Raw genomic sequence first — 18,487 nt, 5'->3', positions numbered from 1 at the left:
ATGGGGTGTCTAAACAGTGTATAAGATCAGTAATAAAAGGGATACACAGGGGGAATGGCACTGAAATTTAGTTGATTTTAGTATCAAATTGAATATGAGATGTCAAAACAGTATGTTGGATCAGTTATAAAGGGGATAAACGGGAACAACACCCAAATTTGGGTGATTTTTAGTATAAATTTACATATGGGGTGTCCAAACAGTTTGTTAGATCAGTTATAAAAGGGATACACAGGAGGAACTGCTTGTTTTCTGCTTCTCCAAGACATGGGCGGCCAGTGAACCTGTGTGGGTCTGCTATAGTAAAAGTGATGTTGGTGCTATCATGAATACTGCTGACTTGAATAACAGTGAATTGGCCCATTGGGCTCTTGTGAAAGTAGGGGGCGCCCCTCCACAGCACACGGACTTTCTGAAGATTATACAGGTATGAGTTCACTTTGTGATTGAGTCTGCTAGTACTTCCCCATCCTTCCTGCTTGCCTGCACTCTTTTCTTTTCCTTTTAAGTGTCCTTTTTGTTTTGATGTGTGTGAACATTAGTTTAGAAATTAGTCAAGCTAAAGTCGCACAGAATTACAACAAAACATTTTTGTGAAGTATAGAACTTTAAAAGCTATTAGTTACTAGTTAACTAGCTTAAGTAATTAGTAACTAAAAAAAGTTATGTGACTTAAAAATAAAGTAACTAATAACCTTAACTTTTATTTTGATTGTAATGCAATAATATGCACCTTTTGTAAAGTTGCTCTGAAACAATTATTATAGTGAAAAGTGCTGTACAAATAAACTTGAATTATTGAAGAACATAGCAGGTTGAATTCATTTAATGAAACTTAATGCTAATAAAAATGATTAATCAAATCATCTTGTTTGTGAAAGTTATTATATTTGATCACAATTTCCAATTTATCGTTTCTTATTATTTTAAGGTATTAAGCCAAATTATTAATATCTAGTGCTTCACAAATGACACGTTTTAGGATTTATTAAACAAACAAAAAAATCTGTTAGTTGCCAGGGCAAAATTTCTACATTTATTTATTTATTTATTCTTCACTTTTTTTAATTAATATTTTTTTTTATTATTATTAACACTCTGTAAAAGTTAGAGATAGTCAATAGGTAATGATTGGACACTTTTATTATTATTATTTAGTATTTATGGTACTTTTTTTTTTTTTGGGATTTATAAAAAATAAATTTATTTAGTTGCCAGAGCAAAGTTTCTACTTTTACATTATTTATTTATTTATTTATTTGTTTATTTAACTCTTTTTTTATTATTAATTAATATATTTTTTAATTATTAAATCTGTAAAAGTTAGAGATAGTCAATAGGTATATGATTGGATACTCTTGTCTTATTATATGTGCATTAGGCCACATTATTAATTTCTAGTGTGTCGAAAATGGTACATTTATATTTGTTTTGAGATTTATTAAAAAAAAAGAAAAATAAATGAATTTATTTAGTTGCCAGAGCAAAGTTTCTATTTATTAATTAATTTATTTATTTAGTCTAAATTCTTTTTTATTATTAATTAATTATTGTTTTTTAATTATTAAGTTTGTAAAAGTTAGAGATAGTCCATAGGTATATGATTGGATACTCTTGTCTCATTATTTATGCATTAAGCCACATTATTTATATCTAATTCCCAAGTACATTTTTGTTTTGGAATTTATGAAAAAAATAAAAATAATAATTTGTTGCCAGGGCAAAATTTGCACATTTTACATTATTTATTTATTTATTTATAGCTCTTTTTTATTATTAATTCATTTTTTCTTTAAATTATTAACACACTGTAAAAGTCAGAGATTGTCAATAAGTATATTATTGAATAATCTTGTCCTATGTACTAATATCAAGTGCATCAAAAATGGTACATTTGTTTTTGTTTTGGGACGTATTTAAAAAACAAATTAGTTGCCAGGGCAAAGTTTCTAGTTTAAAATTTTCTAAAAATGTATTTATTCTTTAAACTTTTAATTAATTAATTAATTAATTGATTGATTGATTAATTGATTACTTTTATTAATAGAACACACTGTAAATGTCAGAGTCAATAATTAAATGATTGCCACTGAAAATATTTGGGGAAAATGAAAAGAAAAAAATACAATCACCAAAAAAACAAGTCATAGTTCAAGGAATTTCTACAGTTTGATTTTGTATATATATAATGATAATAACAAATTAAAGCAGCTGTTAAGTTAATATTAGTTATTGAAGTTACAATTGAAGATCAGGTAAAGGTCAACCTTTCCTGTTTATAAAAAAGGCTATATTTAACAGTTATTAAAAGCTGCTCCACTTTGAATCAGGCTACATTGTGAAGAGTATATGTAGAAGCTTTCTTTTAATTCATTAATGAAACAGATTTCAGATGAACGCCTGAATCCACTGTTAGTTTTATTTGTCCCTTTCGTCTTCACCTCCTGTTTTCCATGTTTATTCGCTGCTGCTCAGCTGCATAACACCCACGGTCATGAAAAAGTTCAGCACACTTCCAACTAAAGTCAAAAGCATTTAAATGCATTTTCTGGGAATATCTGTTGTACTCAACACTAAAAGCTGCGGGTGTTGTGCTGGTGTTCAGCGCATTTCATAATCACTCAGTCAGATCCGCTGAGGGCCGTGTGTCGTCTACAGTGGGGTAAGCAGTCTCTACACCTTCATTTGTTGACTTTTCTCTATCCAAACCACAAAGAAAAAGAAAGCTAACAAATACAGTATGCATTGCTCCTGTCGCAACCTTTGCAGAAATGTCTGGAAGTTGTTTTGTGAGAGTTGTTGCAAGCAAAGAGAACAGATTGTTTTTTTTATTTTTTTCCTTGTGAATCCTTTGACCTGCTTTTCCTCCCAGGCCTAACAAATAAAGGCTTGTAGGGCCACGGCAGCGCTGTGAGTCACTAGTCATCACCTGTAAGTGAACAAACAACTAGTTTCACAAGGATTGAAGCCTCTTTCTGTTGATCATGTGATGAGACGGAAACTTTACAGCGGCCTCAACTGTTTCCGATCTTATTTATTTGTTTGCAATGTCGAATTTAGGTCCTTAAAGTGGTTTCCAGGCTTCCTTTATTAGCAAGTGCTTGGTTTACGCTCCATTCAAAAATTGTAAATTCAAGTCACATACACAATACGGTATGCAGTGGAATGTTTGTACATCTGCCCGCAACCTTCAGAAAACATGAATAATATTAATAAGAATCCAAACTATGGTGAAAAGACCATTTTAGACATAGAAATCCACCACCTGACAAAAGTCTTGTTCCCAATGCAAGTTTTAAGAACAGTAATTTGACTTCTAGTTGATCATCTGGAGTCAGAAGTGGCTTATATGAGGCAAAGGCCTCTAGATGACGCTTATTTTACCACAATAAAATATGATCAGGCTTTGATTATTAATGATTAAATTAGGACAGTAAGGTCTGACTCTGCTTAGACTAAAGTCTCATCACTGAACAGAAATAATGTCCAGTATAGAATATAAAGTCATGCTGCATGAATATTGTGTCTGACTCCATCATGAGCTTGGAGGACTGCATCCATACATCTCTGACATGACTCAAATCACTGATTAATAAAGTCATCTGGAATGAAGAAGAAAGCGTTCTTGGAGGACTTCCAGAGTTCATCAAGACTCTGTGTTCATCTTCAATGCCTTCTCCATCTTACCCCAGACGTGCTCAATAATGTTTATATCTGGTGACTGGGCTGGCCCATCCTGGAGCACTCTTTGCTTTCAGGAGCTTTGATGTGGAGGCTGAAGTGTGAGAAGGAGCGCTATCCTACTGGAGAATTGGCGCTCTTCTGTGGTTTGTAATGTAATGGGCAGCACAGATGTCTTGATACCTCAGGATGTTGATGTTGATCATCCACTCTGCAGATCTCTCACACACCCCCATACTGAATGTAACCCCAAATCATGATTTCTCCTTCACCAAACTTGACTGATTCTATAAGAATCTTCTTCAATGCGGGTCTTCTGCAGTATTTGTGATGATTGGGATGCAGCTCAACAGATGATTCATGGAAAAATCCACCTTCTGCCACTTTTCCAAATGATCAACTTAAAGCCTAGTTATTATTTGCTGCTCTTACAACTGAAATCGACCACAAGACTTTTGTCAGGTTGTGTAGAAGTTATAGCTATGATAAATAAGAACAAATATAACATATTTTGAACTTTAGATATGAAATAATAATAAAGTATAAAATAGAAATATAACAAAATCATTTCGCCAAAATGCGATCATTCACATAAAAAAAAAATCCAGTCCCTGTTGAAAATCTGACTCTTTAAATCATGTTTTAAGGAAAAATTAAAAACATTTTGGAATTGAAGCTTGATTTCTGTCTCACTAGCTCTACTAAAAGAAGCTTGAAATTAAAATTCCGCTCTGTTTCTGTCACTAAGTAAAGATAAGCTCTGGGAAAAGATGAATTGCGATTTAAACAAACACATCCGAAATAAAAGTTTGTTTTTTTTAATTGCAATTAATCGTGATTAATTTTTGCCTTCCATTAGAAAAAATATTTGAATATTTGCTAGTGATAAGTATCTTTAGTCATTAAATGATCGTATATTCTTCGTTCTTCAGCTTAGGGCTGTTCAATACAGATATATATTGTATGGACAAAATAAAAAGTGTCCTTTCATTTTCATAATTTCTCTGAGCGCAATATTACAAGGCATTACAGGGATGCAGAAACATGATTAACAGAATCATGAGTTTTGAGCTTGTAAGTATATTTTATTTCGCTTCATTATAAATATTTTATTATGTTTATTTTATTTTTTATGTTTAACCTCTAATTGTTTTCGATATTTTATTAATGTTGTAGTTTAAATCAAACATTTGTCCTGAAGTTCTAGATAAAGTGAGAAATATGATCACATACGGATGAGTACATTTTTAGTGTGTACTTTATCAATAAATAATCCTTTACATGTGGTCAAAGTATCAATTATTGACTGTGTTTGCCGAAATCTTACAATATTGAGATACATATTGCTATCAGGATATGAAATGACTTGTATCGTGATTAGTGCTGGGCAAAAATGTTTGTAAAAGTTTGTTTTGACAATTTAAGTGTGTGTACTGGTGTAAATTTTGTATACATTAAGGCTGCACAACATTGAAAAAACTGACATTGCGATATTTTGAGTGTCTGATTTTATATATTGCAATATGAATATATTTGCGCAATATGACTCAAATGGCTGTTTGGGAAGAATTCACTATTTTACATTGATTGGGATGGTTTTGTAGAGCAGTAAATCTGCATAAAATATATCTAAATGTATATATTAAAACATTTATAAACAGATAAAAACGAAATAAACATTACTTTATGGTTTTTTGCGGTTTTTTGGACAATATTGAGGTACAGAAATTCAATTATCAAATCTAAAATAACACTGTATAGTCTTCATTTAATAATAATAATAATTTAATAATAATTTAGCTTAATTAATCTTTGGTAAAACGGCAAATTTAATAATTTCTTGTTTCCAAATTTGCTTTAAATCTGCTTTAAATCTTACAGTCACTGGCCTTAAACACATCTGACTAAAACTTATTTGCACCTAAAAACTATGGTTAATTCAAAATGATTCAACAAATCGTGTACTGAACTGTAAATTTTGGTTAATTAAACACCCAACTCAACATTGCACCTTCTGCGATGTGACTATTGCAGATGCGTACATTGCAGAATCGATGCTGAAACCATATATTGTGCAGTCCTAGTATATATAGATACATGCATGCATATATTTAAGAAAATGTTTATATATTTTCAGGTATAAAATGTGTATATGATACAAAGTGTTTTTTAATTTAAATATCTATGCAACAAAATTATTTAGTGTAGTTTTGTTTTTATGCATGTGTGTGTATATCACATATAGATAATAATATAATATAAACAGTGTTTTCTCTAGGATTTTTTCCAGCGGTGGAGGCAGACCTTTTACACAAATCTACCAACTACCTATGGCGTTATTGCAGTGACAAATGGAGAAAAGTCTTGAGCACAGTATTACAAGTCGAGATCGCATTTATGTAATACGAGCCTGTGAATCTCACACTGCTGAAATGCGATTTAGCGCGTTTATGTAGTGAGTATGTCTTCAACATTTATAAGATTTGCTAGGAATATTTCTGAATGTCTCCAATAGACTTACAGAGCAGCATTAATGCGTCCTGAAGTAAAGTGAAACGGCTATAAACTACAGCAAGATAAAGTCATTATATGCAGAACCACAGACTTATCTATAAATAAAGTATAATTATGGAAACTGTGTTCATCCTAACTGAAAGCTACATCGTGTTTGCTGGCCTCACGCATTACGCACCTGTCATTCAGTCATTCAGTCAGTCAGTCAGTCAGCACGTCAGCTTAAAGGGTTTAACAAATAGCGCACAGCACTACTACTGTTACAGAAAAGTTATAATTCACTCACCTTTTAATACGTTTTGGTGCGATTATAACCCGCTATTTAAAACAACAACAACAATGACTGAATGTTTTGAATGAGAAACTGAAATGTAGCCGTGGCGGGATGCAGTTTGGTGTGGCGCCCCGCCTCGCGGAAGAATGAATGTAGCAGAAACAATGTATAAGTACAATACACACATATATTGTGTCAAAACACACTTTTATTTTGGATGTAATTAATTATAATTAATCTTTGCCCAGCTCTTATCAGGTTATCAGTCATATTGCCCATCCCAATATACAATACATAAGTTTATATTAAATTAGCAAATATATGATGTAAAAAATAAATGGTCCTTTACGTGTAGGCAAAATATTAATTGAGTCGAATTAATTTTAACTAAATTTCCAAAATGTGACTATGTATGTGTGTGTGTGTGTGTGTGTGTGTGTGTGTGTGTGTGTGTGTGTATATATATATATATATATTGTTAGCAGGTGGAGATTATCTGTATCATGATTAGTGCTGAGCAAAAATTAATTGTGGTTAATCACATCCAAAATAAAAGTCTCTTTTGAGATAATTTAAGTGTGCATACTGTGGATATTTATTATGTATATTTACATTTATGCATATATTTTGGAAATTGTTTATTAGATATAAAATTTGTATATGGTATGAATGATAAATTTAAACATGCAACAAAATTGTTTAGTGTAGTATCACATATACCTAATAAAATGTAGAAAACACACATATTATATCAAAACACACTTTTATTTTGGATGCTATTGTTGGAATATCAAGCCAATTCCATGTGTGTTCAATGAGAAAAGGTCTGGAGAGGGTTTTCTTCAATGCCAAAAATATTAGTAATTTATTAGATACAAATGAATAATTCGATGACAGAGCTCTGGGTTACATTACCCCCATGCAATACAAGAATTACATTCAAGAGATTTGCAACTAACTTACATTTCCTGACTCCAGCATATATACACAACTGATAATAACTGGTGAAGTTTTAGTTTAACGTCACTGATCAGTCATTCTGCAGTCCCTTGGCTCTTTGTAACCCCTAGACATACTTCCTCTTTCTGCAACCCTTCTCTGCATACCAGAACTGAACAATTACGTGCATCTTTAATAGATTTCACAACTTCTACAAAGATCATGACAACTTGTGACATGTCCAGACAGCAGTCTGGAACAAACCTAAATTTATTCTTATTCTGCTTTTTCCACTAGTCAGCAGTTCAGAGGAAGTGTGTATGGTCAAGATGTGTTATAATACAATAGAAAAGATTGATTAATCTATTGTTAGTCTAAACATTTTTCTAATAAAAAAATAAAGACATAAAAGTAATAAAAATAAATTCCTTTTTTGCCACACTATTAGTCTTTGTCCAGCACTAATCGTGATGTGTTATATGAGTCAACTATTTAAAATACATAATTTGATATTAAATTAGCAAACATTTTCGTAAGAGTTCTCGTGCTTTTGCTGCCTCTATACGAGTGACTTTATTTAAATGGCAGGGACTGTAAACCACTTCCTCATAGAGTGATGTTGTGTGTTGTGCTGGTCTTAAATGTGAGCAACAGCTAATCCGGAAACTTCCTCCCCATTTTCCCCCCACAGAAACTGGAAGAGGAGAAGGGGAAGCGAGAGAAGGAGCGGCAGGAGCTGGAGCGGGAACGAAAGGAAAGAGATAAGGAGCGGGAACGGGAGCGAGAACGGAGAGACCGTGAACGGGAGAAAGAAAGAGAGCGCGAACGGGAGAGAGAACGAGAGCGCGAGAGGGAGAGAGATCGAGACCGCGAGCGCACGAAGGAGAGAGACAGGGATAGAGATTGGGAGAGAGACCGAAGCAGAGACCGAAGCGAGGGCCGCAGTCGATCCAGGTATGCAACACCTCACCTCTTCAGGTGGCCTATTATGACGAATGTATTTATTGGACTGCGGTATACGCACAGTAGAGATGCGCGGATCAGCTGACACTTAAATAATTCTTTGTTTTGGGCATGATGATAGGTCACCGTGGATTTTAACAGCAGATTCAGTGGGCTGATCTGCACCTCTATTAGTAAAATAATAGCCTACATTAATTGTAAACGTTTGTAAATGAATATTTATTTATTAAAAACAAAAGTTTGTCTTTGGACAACATTTTCTTTATTTTCAAATACAGAAAGTAAACATAAGACATTTTAGCTTTTACAGATACTGGAACAAGATAACAAAAAGGGTGCACTTCAGCCTAAACGGCAGCTATGTTGTGTTTACTTGGCCTTTTTTTTTTTTGCACTGTGCAAAAACAGAATAGCATCTACGTGTGCCCCCCACGTGTATATAATTCTATCTAGCAGGTAGGAGTGGGTGATTTTTCAGATTTTTATTTATACATTTTTTTTATTAATTCGAATTTACGTTTTGACGACGATTTAATTTTATATTAAATCGAGAAATTGCGATTTATTTATTTATTTATTTATTTATTATTATTATTTTAAATATATACATATTTAATACATTATAATGGCACCAATGCGCTTGGGTTCACTCTCTGTATGAAGCAGGTCACACAATAGAAGCGCCTCTCGGCGACGTACCGCGCAGCACCACGCAGCGCCATGGATTTTAAAATTTTAAACAGGTTTCTATACACACACCGGCGCCGCCCAGCCACGATTCACGACGCAGTTTATATTTCAGCCGCGCCACAGAGCGCCATCTGATTAGTTTCTTGTTAATTATCATGCAAATGTGCGTGTTTGGTGTGTGATAGTTTAAACTGTGTGAAGTCATGTAGGATTTTACTTGTTGCATTAGTCTGAGTCACGTCTGTATGGATTGTCAAGACATTCCCTCATCAAGTCGACAAACTCGATCTCAACATGTATGAAGGACGTAAAAGCCTGCCATGTGAAAAACCGCGCTGATCTTTTGGTTTGAACATGAGCAGAGGTGAGGGACTGTAGCAGAGAAAGTGAAAGTAGCTGCCCCCATGACGTCATTTAGCGGACCTAGCTGAAAACCAGACAGATCAGGCAGCATAACAGAGAGAGTGGAGCAAAGCGCATGAAATGTTCGGTATTTAAAAAGGGGAAAAAAGAAAAACAGATTAAATATATTATTTTATATTAGACACACATCTGGTACTCCTGCTATAAGTCCACAACTTCACACATTGGGTTAAATTAGGCTTTACGGTTTCCATGTTCAGTCCTTTACTTCCACTGTATCTTTTTAAGAAAAAGGCAGCAGCTTTACAACCTCTCATTCAATCAGAAGAAGACAAAGTCAAAGCCGAGCTGACAGCCAATCTTTCCTAGACTCAGCAAAATTGCAAAAAATATCTCTGTATTCCTGCAACTGCAATATTTACACAAATATTTCTTATTCAAATCTTCAGCAACGCTATTTAACTCGTGAATTTGTTTTACATTTATTTACACCTTGTTGACCGATTTTTCTATGACATGGCCATTAAGAATACAATGTTCCTTAACCAGGTGGTTTTTTAAGTTACTTATAAAGAGAATGTTACTTCAGTCATGTTGTTGTAATGTTTTAAGTTGACTAGTAACACAATAAAAAAAAAATCGAAATCGTGACTCGGTCAAACTTTGTAAAAAAACCTAGATCGCCTGATCGCCCAGCCCTAGCAGCAGGTAAAGACAACTATCCAAACTTCAGAAGTCACATTTAATTTTCATCCTGTCTGTTTTTTTCAGGGAACAGAGTCGCGATAGAGAAAGAGACAAAGACAAGAAGCGCGATCGCGAGGAGGATGAAGAAGAGGCCTACGAGCGGCGCAAACTGGAGAGGAAGCTGCGGGAGAAAGAGGCAGCGTATCAGGAGGTAAAGGACGTCTCTCTGATCACATCTCTGAAGGATTCAATTATTGATGGATTATTAACATTATTACTGTCTCTCCACAGCGCCTGAAGAACTGGGAGCTCAGAGAGAGGAAGAAAGCCAGAGATTACAGCAAGGAGATCGAAAGAGAGGAAGAACGCCGGCGTGAAATGGTAAGCAAGCATTCTTTGTGTGTGTTTGTCTTGTTTTAAAACTACTTGACAAGAAGTTGTCATGGAACTGTGTTAAAAGTGCCCAAGTCAAAAATAAAATAAAGTCTTCCAAGGATATTAAGCATTTTGTTGCCACAGCAGCAAGAGACAATTGATCGAGAGTAGGACTGCATGTTATCGAAAAAGTCTGAGATTGTGATATTTCACTTTTCTGCAATAAAAATTAAGACTTTAATTAGCTCTATTTGACGTTTACCTGGGGAGTCTAACATTATTCAGGTACAGAATTAATAATGATAAATAATCATAATGCAAAATTGCTTTTCTTTGCTTTGTCTCGATTGTTGTCCAAATATCTAAAAATTCTTAGATTGGGTAAAATACATTGTTTTCACCTTCAGAAGAAATATGTACAAATAAAGATCTCTATTTTAATGATCTAAGCACAAAGTCTAAAGCGCAAAAAGCATTAAGAGCGTGTCTGAATCGACTTTGGCTATTTGAATAATGGAAAAATATGCTCTGCGCCCCGGCGCATGGTTTAACAGGGTTGTGCTTATTCTCTTAATGAGAGCACAACCAACGCGCTCTGCGCTGGACTTTAGAGCTTGGTCAATGGTGTGGTCTATTTTAGTTCTTCAAAATAGCAATGAGTCAACAATGCGCCTTAACACATCTCCTTTTCAGACCAGCACACCCATGAGTCCCCAAAGTGGCGCAAATGGATTTGCTATTTCAGCAATGTGGTGCAAAACTTGAAAATTAGGATTGCGCTGGTCTGACAATAGACAAACAAATCGCTACAAACACATCTTGCGTCTTATTGTGTATGATAAGGCTCTAAGGCTTTGTTTTTCTTTTTAAATAAGGAAAATTGTCTGCCAATGTGATTGGTAAAATAATCTTATTTCCACTTTTAATTGTAGATATTTGGACAATAATCAAGACAAACATTCCAAATATGAAAACCCTTTTTTTGTTTATAAATTATAGAAATAATTAAATACCATTAATCTTTGTTACACCTCCAAACATCATAATTTTTTTTGTGCCCAAATATTTTAAACTTTCTTGGTATCCAGTCACAGGCCTACTACCTAAACCATCCTTTAGGCCTAAACTAAACTACAGACCTAAACTACCCGTTTTACTTGCAGTGATTCCACAAATCTTTTCACATTTGCGGGTTTCTCAGCGGCAGAAGTCATCATAGTTGGTCAACCCAGAGCACAGTGAATGAGAGAGTACAACTAATATTGTTTCACAATCCTGTTTGTCGAAATAATAAAAGGGAAACTCCTGCTTCAGTATGTGACATGAAATAAGAGTTAGCACAAAAGTAATCCAAAAAGTCACTAGATTACCTTTACAATATTATTTATAATTATTTATAGAGCACATTTAAAAACAACAGATGTTGACCAAAGTGCTTTACAAAAAGACCAACATACTAAACCTATAATCAGTATTGACCTTATTCTACAATGCGGAAGTGCGCCTGTTTTCGCGATTGTTTTAGAACTTCCGATTCAGTCGTCTATGGGAGAAATGACTAGGAATAATAAACGGCAGAAAACGGTCAAACTACTTGCTCTACAAACAAATGTTTGCATGACTATACAGACCAAGTAGAATAATATAATAAGAAAATATCAAATTGCAACATCAAGCAGCGTAACGAGCAGTTTTTAACGTCAAAAAATGAATGGAAGTGAATGAGAGCGGAAGTCTCAAGCCAAAAAGATTCAAATGCCTGCGCCCGCTTGTCGGCGGAGAATAAGGTGAATACACACACACACACACACACACACACACACACACACACACACACACACACATATATATATATATATATATATATATATATATATATATATATATATATACACACATACACACACAGGGAAGAGCATGACCTAATAAGTAAAGGCAGACCATTCCACAGACGAGGGGCTGTGACAGAAAAAGCCGTCACCTCATTTTAACCATGATTTGGGAACAACTAGCTGACCCGATAGATAGGCCTCAATGAAGTATACCAGTGAAGAAGCTCCTCAGTGTAAGACCATTCAAACCTTTAACAACAAATAACAATAGCTTGTATTGAATACTAAGTTGAACTGGGAGCCAGTGACCTGATGATAAAACTGTTGAGATGCTAGAAACTTTTTTTTGTCCCAGTTAAAAGCCTTAGCAGCTGCATTTTGAACCAGCTGCAGGCGTACAATTGAAGCCTGCAAAACTCCTGAATACAAAGAGTTGCAGTAGTCCAGTCTGGACATAATACAAATATTGATGATGGTTTCCAACTGCTTAAAAGACAGAAAAGGCTTTAATTAATGTTCCTCAATTGATAGGAACCAGTTTTGACGACTGAATTTATTTGCTTGTCAAACTTTAACTCCGTGTCAAAAATAACCCCAAGACTTTGTGTGTGACTGTGGACTTTAGGCTTAAACGAACCTAATTGATTAATTGTAGATTCAAAAACACCAGCACTTCAGTTTGTGATTCATTCAGGTGTAAAAAATTACCCGCCAGCCATTCCTTAATCTCGTTAAAACAGGTAAAAAAAGGAGAGGGTGCTCGCTGCAGAGCCATTTGAGCAGAGCTGAGCTCCAGCGAGGGGGAGCATGAGCTCTCGTTCTGCCTCCTGTAAGCTGTTTTAATGCGTACACCAACCCCACCCCTAACCCTACCCCCAGTGACATCACTCGTAGAAGAAGTGCAAAAAGGTGGAGCTCAAGCTCAAGCTCCCCCTCGCTGGAGCTCAGCTCGCCCAAATGGCTCTGCAGCGAGCACCACTTGAAAAAAAGGGCTGTAAAACAGAGATGTCTCCCATTTTTATGGGCATATAAGGCGGAGGATCATCAGCATAAAGATGGTAGCTTACATTATGCTTCTTCAGTAACTGATTACAGTTCATACAAACTCTACCCAGCTCTGACGGTAGTCAACATTTGAAGTGAATCAAAAACAATGTTGTTGAATTATTGATCGATAAAAATAAATAGTAACAATCCATTTAAATATTCAATGAATGAAACTTAATTTTGTATGTTGTTGTAAAGATATCATTGATCTTGATCCACGTCAGAGGTCGATTATATCTTGGCTAAAGTGTGTATGTATAACATGGAGAATGTTTCTCTCCTGTCATTCTCTCAGGCTAAAGAAGGGAAACGGCTGAAGGAGTTTCTGGAAGACTACGATGATGATAGAGACGATCCAAAATATTACAGGTGTGTTGTTTTTCAGCCATCTCTTATTATTGCTTTGCTTTCAACAGACCATGTGTGAAGAGATGAGATTTTCCCGGTCAAGACTCGCTGCACTCAGGCCCTGTTTACACTGATGCATTTTAGTTTGAAAGCGCATAAGTTTTGCTACGGTTACGCCATCCGTCCACACTACGCCGGAGTTTTTAAGCGTCGGAAACAAAGCATTTAGGAAACGCTGAAGAGGCCGTTTTCATTCTGAAACGCTGCTGCTCCGTCTCAGTGTGGATGGGGGAAAACGGAGACATCTGAAAACGGAGGCGGGGCTGCTGAGATTTGCTACCTTATTGGGGCTTTTGTGTCATTGTGTATCCTTCCCTTATTCGCCAAGCCCCTATCACGTGACTATAACACATGACTTTTATCGCTCCCGGAAGACAGCAGACCAGCCTTCACTGTAAACAACAACACGGGCACAGAAATGGGAGCGTTGTTTGCACTATTGTCTGTTTTAGGCGCCATTGTGCAGTTATTCATTTGTTATGTTTAGTAACAACTCGACCTCGTCGTCTGTCCACAAAAACACCTCTCTTGCTTTCTTTGTCATCGCGTTCATTGTTAAACCGGCGTTTGTTGACTAATGTCTCCTGTTTATACTAGAACGCGCATGCCCAGAGTGCGCGAACGGTTACGTGATTTACGTTTTTGGTGGCATAGTGTGGACGAAGATATGTTCAGAAACACTAGTGTGGATGTGGATCGTTTCTGATATAAACAGTGTTTAAAACTAAAACGCACTAGTGTAAACAGGGCCTCAGATTTGATGGATAAATGTGGGCGGTAAGGTCCTCATGTATGTGCTGTAGGTGTGTGAACCTACACTGGTCTCGCAGTTCGATTCGACTAAAATGATCTTGTCATCAGTTCAATTTGATATTTCACTGCATTGTTGATATCCTCCTTTATTGTAAGTATTAAACTGACCAGCTGCAGTAAATCACCCTTGATCTCTGCGAACACTGTCGCCTCTTACATTCTTCTCTTCTCTAATAGCTGTTTCAGCAAGCATTATTTATTCATTTTCTTTTCGGCTTAGTCCCTTTATTAATCTGGGGTCGCCACAGTGGAATGAACCACCAACTTATCCAGCATATGTTTTACACAGCGGATTCCCTTCCAGCTGCAACCCATCACTTGGAAACACCCATACACTCTCATTTACACACACACACATACACTACGGACAATTTTAGCTTACCCAATACTCCTGGACCACATTTCTTTGGACTTATGGGGAAAACCAGAGCAGCCGGAGGAAACCCACGCAAACAGCAAGCATTATATGTGACGTTTTGTGTCTCTTACAATTAATGTCATTAAACCATCCAGACACCACACTTGTTTGTTTTTTTTTCTCCTCCAAATCTCAATGCAATGTTTTTCTGTACATTAGTGCATGGAAATTCCAGTTAGTCAGTGAAAGCCTGGCTGAGACTGGGTTTTGACGTGACCGAATGTGTTCTTCTGTTTTTCCCGCAGGGGCAGTGCTCTTCAGAAGCGCCTGCGGGACAGAGAGAAGGAGATAGAGCTGGATGAACGTGACCGGAAACGAGAGAAGGAAGAGCTGGAGGAGATCAGACAGAGGCTGCTGGCAGAGGGACATCCGGATCCTGATGCTGAGCTGCGCAGGGTGAGGCTCGAGTTTAACAAATATACTTATGGCCCGTTTCCACTGACTGGTACAGTACGGTACGGTAGGAGTCGGTACGGGTCACCTTTATCAAGCTTGCGTTTCCATTGCCAAAAGGGTACCCTTTTGGTGGGTGTGGTGTATGACAGAAAGTTTCAGACGACGTCATTTTTACTCAAGGAAATGTCATAGTAAAGCCGTAAGGATCGTTCACAAATGAGAAGCACTTCTCACAAAACAGATGCTTAGTACACATAAATTCTTGTGTATAAATGTTCATTACTTACCTTTCTATGAACAGGATTTGATTACTACACACAGCAGACACTTAGTCCTTATTTGGGTTCAAAAACAACATGAAATATAGCCCACAGTCAGCGCAAACCTCTCATCTGCATCTGTAATCTTCAGCAGCACGTGTAACCTCTGTTAGAGAGTCATTCCTTTATTCTGAGTTCATAGTAGTCAAAAGGTGATGATAATAGTTAAACATGGCAGTTTGTTTATGGTTTAGGTTGCTTAAAGAATCATTTGCTGCTTAGTTTTTTCTGTTTTCTCCTTTGTTTTTTGCGCTCCTCTCACGTTTGTCTGTGTCTGACAGAATCGGGTATCAGAGCGATTCAATGATCACGCGCACGTTATTAATACGAGCTTAAAAGTTTGTTATTTTAAATATAGACGCGCAGTGAGCTCTCTGGACAAAGTGAAACCGCTTGCACTTTTAGACAGCTTATAAAACAAAAGCAGGACAAGGCAGATTTTGTTCTTCATAGCTTTGTCGTCTTGATGTACAGCCATCAAGATGACGACAAGGTTTGTTTGAGCCCAGGTCGACCATGGCTTGTTATTATATGTATATATTATTATGGTGTAACGTCTCGGCTGTGTTTTTAAAAATGCCGGTTCCTTTGTTTTCATTCCCCTGCTTCTGCAAATGCCGTATTTCTGTAAACCAATATCTGTCAACTGCAAGTCTAGCTCTGCCTTATGGTACCCTTTAGGACTGGGTGAACAAAAAGTGGTACGGTTTGGTTGACAGTGGTAACAGCCATAAAAGCAAACCGTACTGTACTGTACCACTCAGTGAAAATGGGCTATTACATACCGTTGAAGTCAGATTTATTTGATAATAATTCATAATATCTGAATTATTAGTGCCCCCCTTTGTATATTTTCCCCCAAGTTCTGTTTAACGTAGAGATTTTTTTCAACAACTTTCTAAACATAGTAGTTTTAATATTTCTAATAACTGATTTATTTTGTCTTTGTCATGATGACAGCACATAATATTTGACTAGATCAGGGCTATTCAATTGGCGGCCCGCGGGCCAAACCCGGCCCCTGAGGCACTTTGTTCCGGCCCTCCAAACAGTGCGACAAGACATCAAAAATAAATTTCGTTTAGTCGACAAACGGCCGCTATAATTACGAAGTGACGTGCGTCTGTTCAATAACAGCACGAGCTGCAGTTAAAGGCTGCACAGAGCGCGAGTCATCATAAGCGAGTGGTGCGGGCAGCTGAAAACACATTTGTAGAAAAGGCTATTTGTACAATGCACTGATATCGCTAATAGGGATGCATTGATTAGCCGATTTCACTATTAACTGCGCTTTAATTCGTCACAGTTTATTAATCGTGAAGTCTTCTCTAAGCCGCATTTCTGTTGCACGGAACGAAACGAAACCGCTGCGAAATGCCAAGTTGCCCGTGCACTAGTTTTAAGTTTGAAGTACACCGAGGCTAATACGCACGCACACAGGATTAACTATAGCAGCGGCCGTTCCCATATCACGTCTTTTCCACTTGCAAGTTTGTTATTTCTAATGTAAGAATATATGACAATATGCGAGCACCAGCGGAGCGACGCGCTTGCGTCTTTCTCGGCGCACGCAGTAGAAAACATCCCACTGTGAGAGTTGTGCGCGCCTTTCAGTGTAAAGTAAGCAAAAGATATGTTAGACGACTTATTATTTAAATGATTATGTATGCATGAATGCAGATGGCAAAAACAGTTAAACTAAATAGCTACTTACCTAATATAAAGCTTGAATTTACATTAGACGTGATAACCGTGAAAGCATGATTATTCTTCAGACTAATCGTACAACCAAAATCTATAATTGTTGCATCCTTAATTGTTACTCAGTTCATAACACAACATATGAATGTGTCTGAATGTAGAAGAAGCCGACTTCAGCACTGCACTGCTTTTGTTGTGCTCTGAAGTACAACATTTGAATGTTTGTAATAAAAGTCTATTGTACAATGCAGTAATATTATGTAGTTTCAAAATACAATATATTAACATTTTAATGTAGAAAAAGCCAACATGGGTGTCTTAAGGAGCAAAAATATACAGCATATGGACTCTTATGCTGTTGTGTCATCACTCATATTGCAAGTCATATCTCTCCGGCCCCCATGACAAACTAGTCGAATAGCCCTGCACTAGATATTGTTTAAGACACTAGTATTCAGCTTAAAGTGACATTTAAAGACTTAACTAGGTTATATAGGGTAAAGTTAAGGTAATTAGGCAAGTCATTAATAAAAGTGGTTTGTTCTGTAGTAGAGCTGCACGATGTTGGCTAAAATAAGAATCACGATTTTTTTGCAAAAAATAAAGATCACGATTTTCTCACGATTCTGTAGATGTAAAATAAAGCTTAATATGAGATTTTGTTTTATTTATTTATTTTTTTCAAACATGGTAAAACAACAATATTAATACTATATGTAGGTCAACTAGTTTCTAAAAATAATTGTATTCTACTTATAATAACTCTGATGTTGAATTATGTTTGAGATATATGCCTATGCTTGCAATCTGTCATTGACAACATTATTGTTTAATTTACTGGTAAAATCAACAATATATAGGCTAGACTAGTTATGCTGACACTGTAAACATTTATTTTCATGCACAACTGTGGGTTCGCTATGAAAGAAAAAACATATCAAATGCTTGTCGCAGTCATAACTCTGAAATGCGATATAATTATTTAAATGATGTGCACGCTTTCGGTTTCATTTTCAAGTGCTGTTCATACTTCGCGCGCGGCTCCCAAACGATCACTCTGTGCCAC

The 18,487-nt window shown here is 36.2% G+C and overlaps 1 protein-coding gene across 2 annotated transcripts in view; it reads left to right on the top strand.

Moving 5' to 3' along the window:
* Positions 1-18,487, top strand: part of rbm25b (RNA binding motif protein 25b) — a 54,652-nt gene that overhangs the window by 21,214 nt on the left and 14,951 nt on the right. For both annotated transcript variants that reach the window (XM_009295006.4, NM_199790.1), the window contains 5 exon segments: positions 8,100-8,362; positions 10,196-10,322; positions 10,403-10,492; positions 13,661-13,734; positions 15,250-15,400. In XM_009295006.4, coding sequence (XP_009293281.1) covers positions 8,100-8,362; positions 10,196-10,322; positions 10,403-10,492; positions 13,661-13,734; positions 15,250-15,400 — 705 coding nt within the window.

This window comes from Danio rerio, chromosome 20 (genome assembly GCF_049306965.1).
Source record: "Danio rerio strain Tuebingen ecotype United States chromosome 20, GRCz12tu, whole genome shotgun sequence".
In the NCBI taxonomy this organism is placed as follows: domain Eukaryota; kingdom Metazoa; phylum Chordata; class Actinopteri; order Cypriniformes; family Danionidae; genus Danio; species Danio rerio.
The sequence above is the reverse complement of the archived record's forward strand: the minus strand, read 5'-3'. Positions and strand labels throughout refer to the sequence as shown.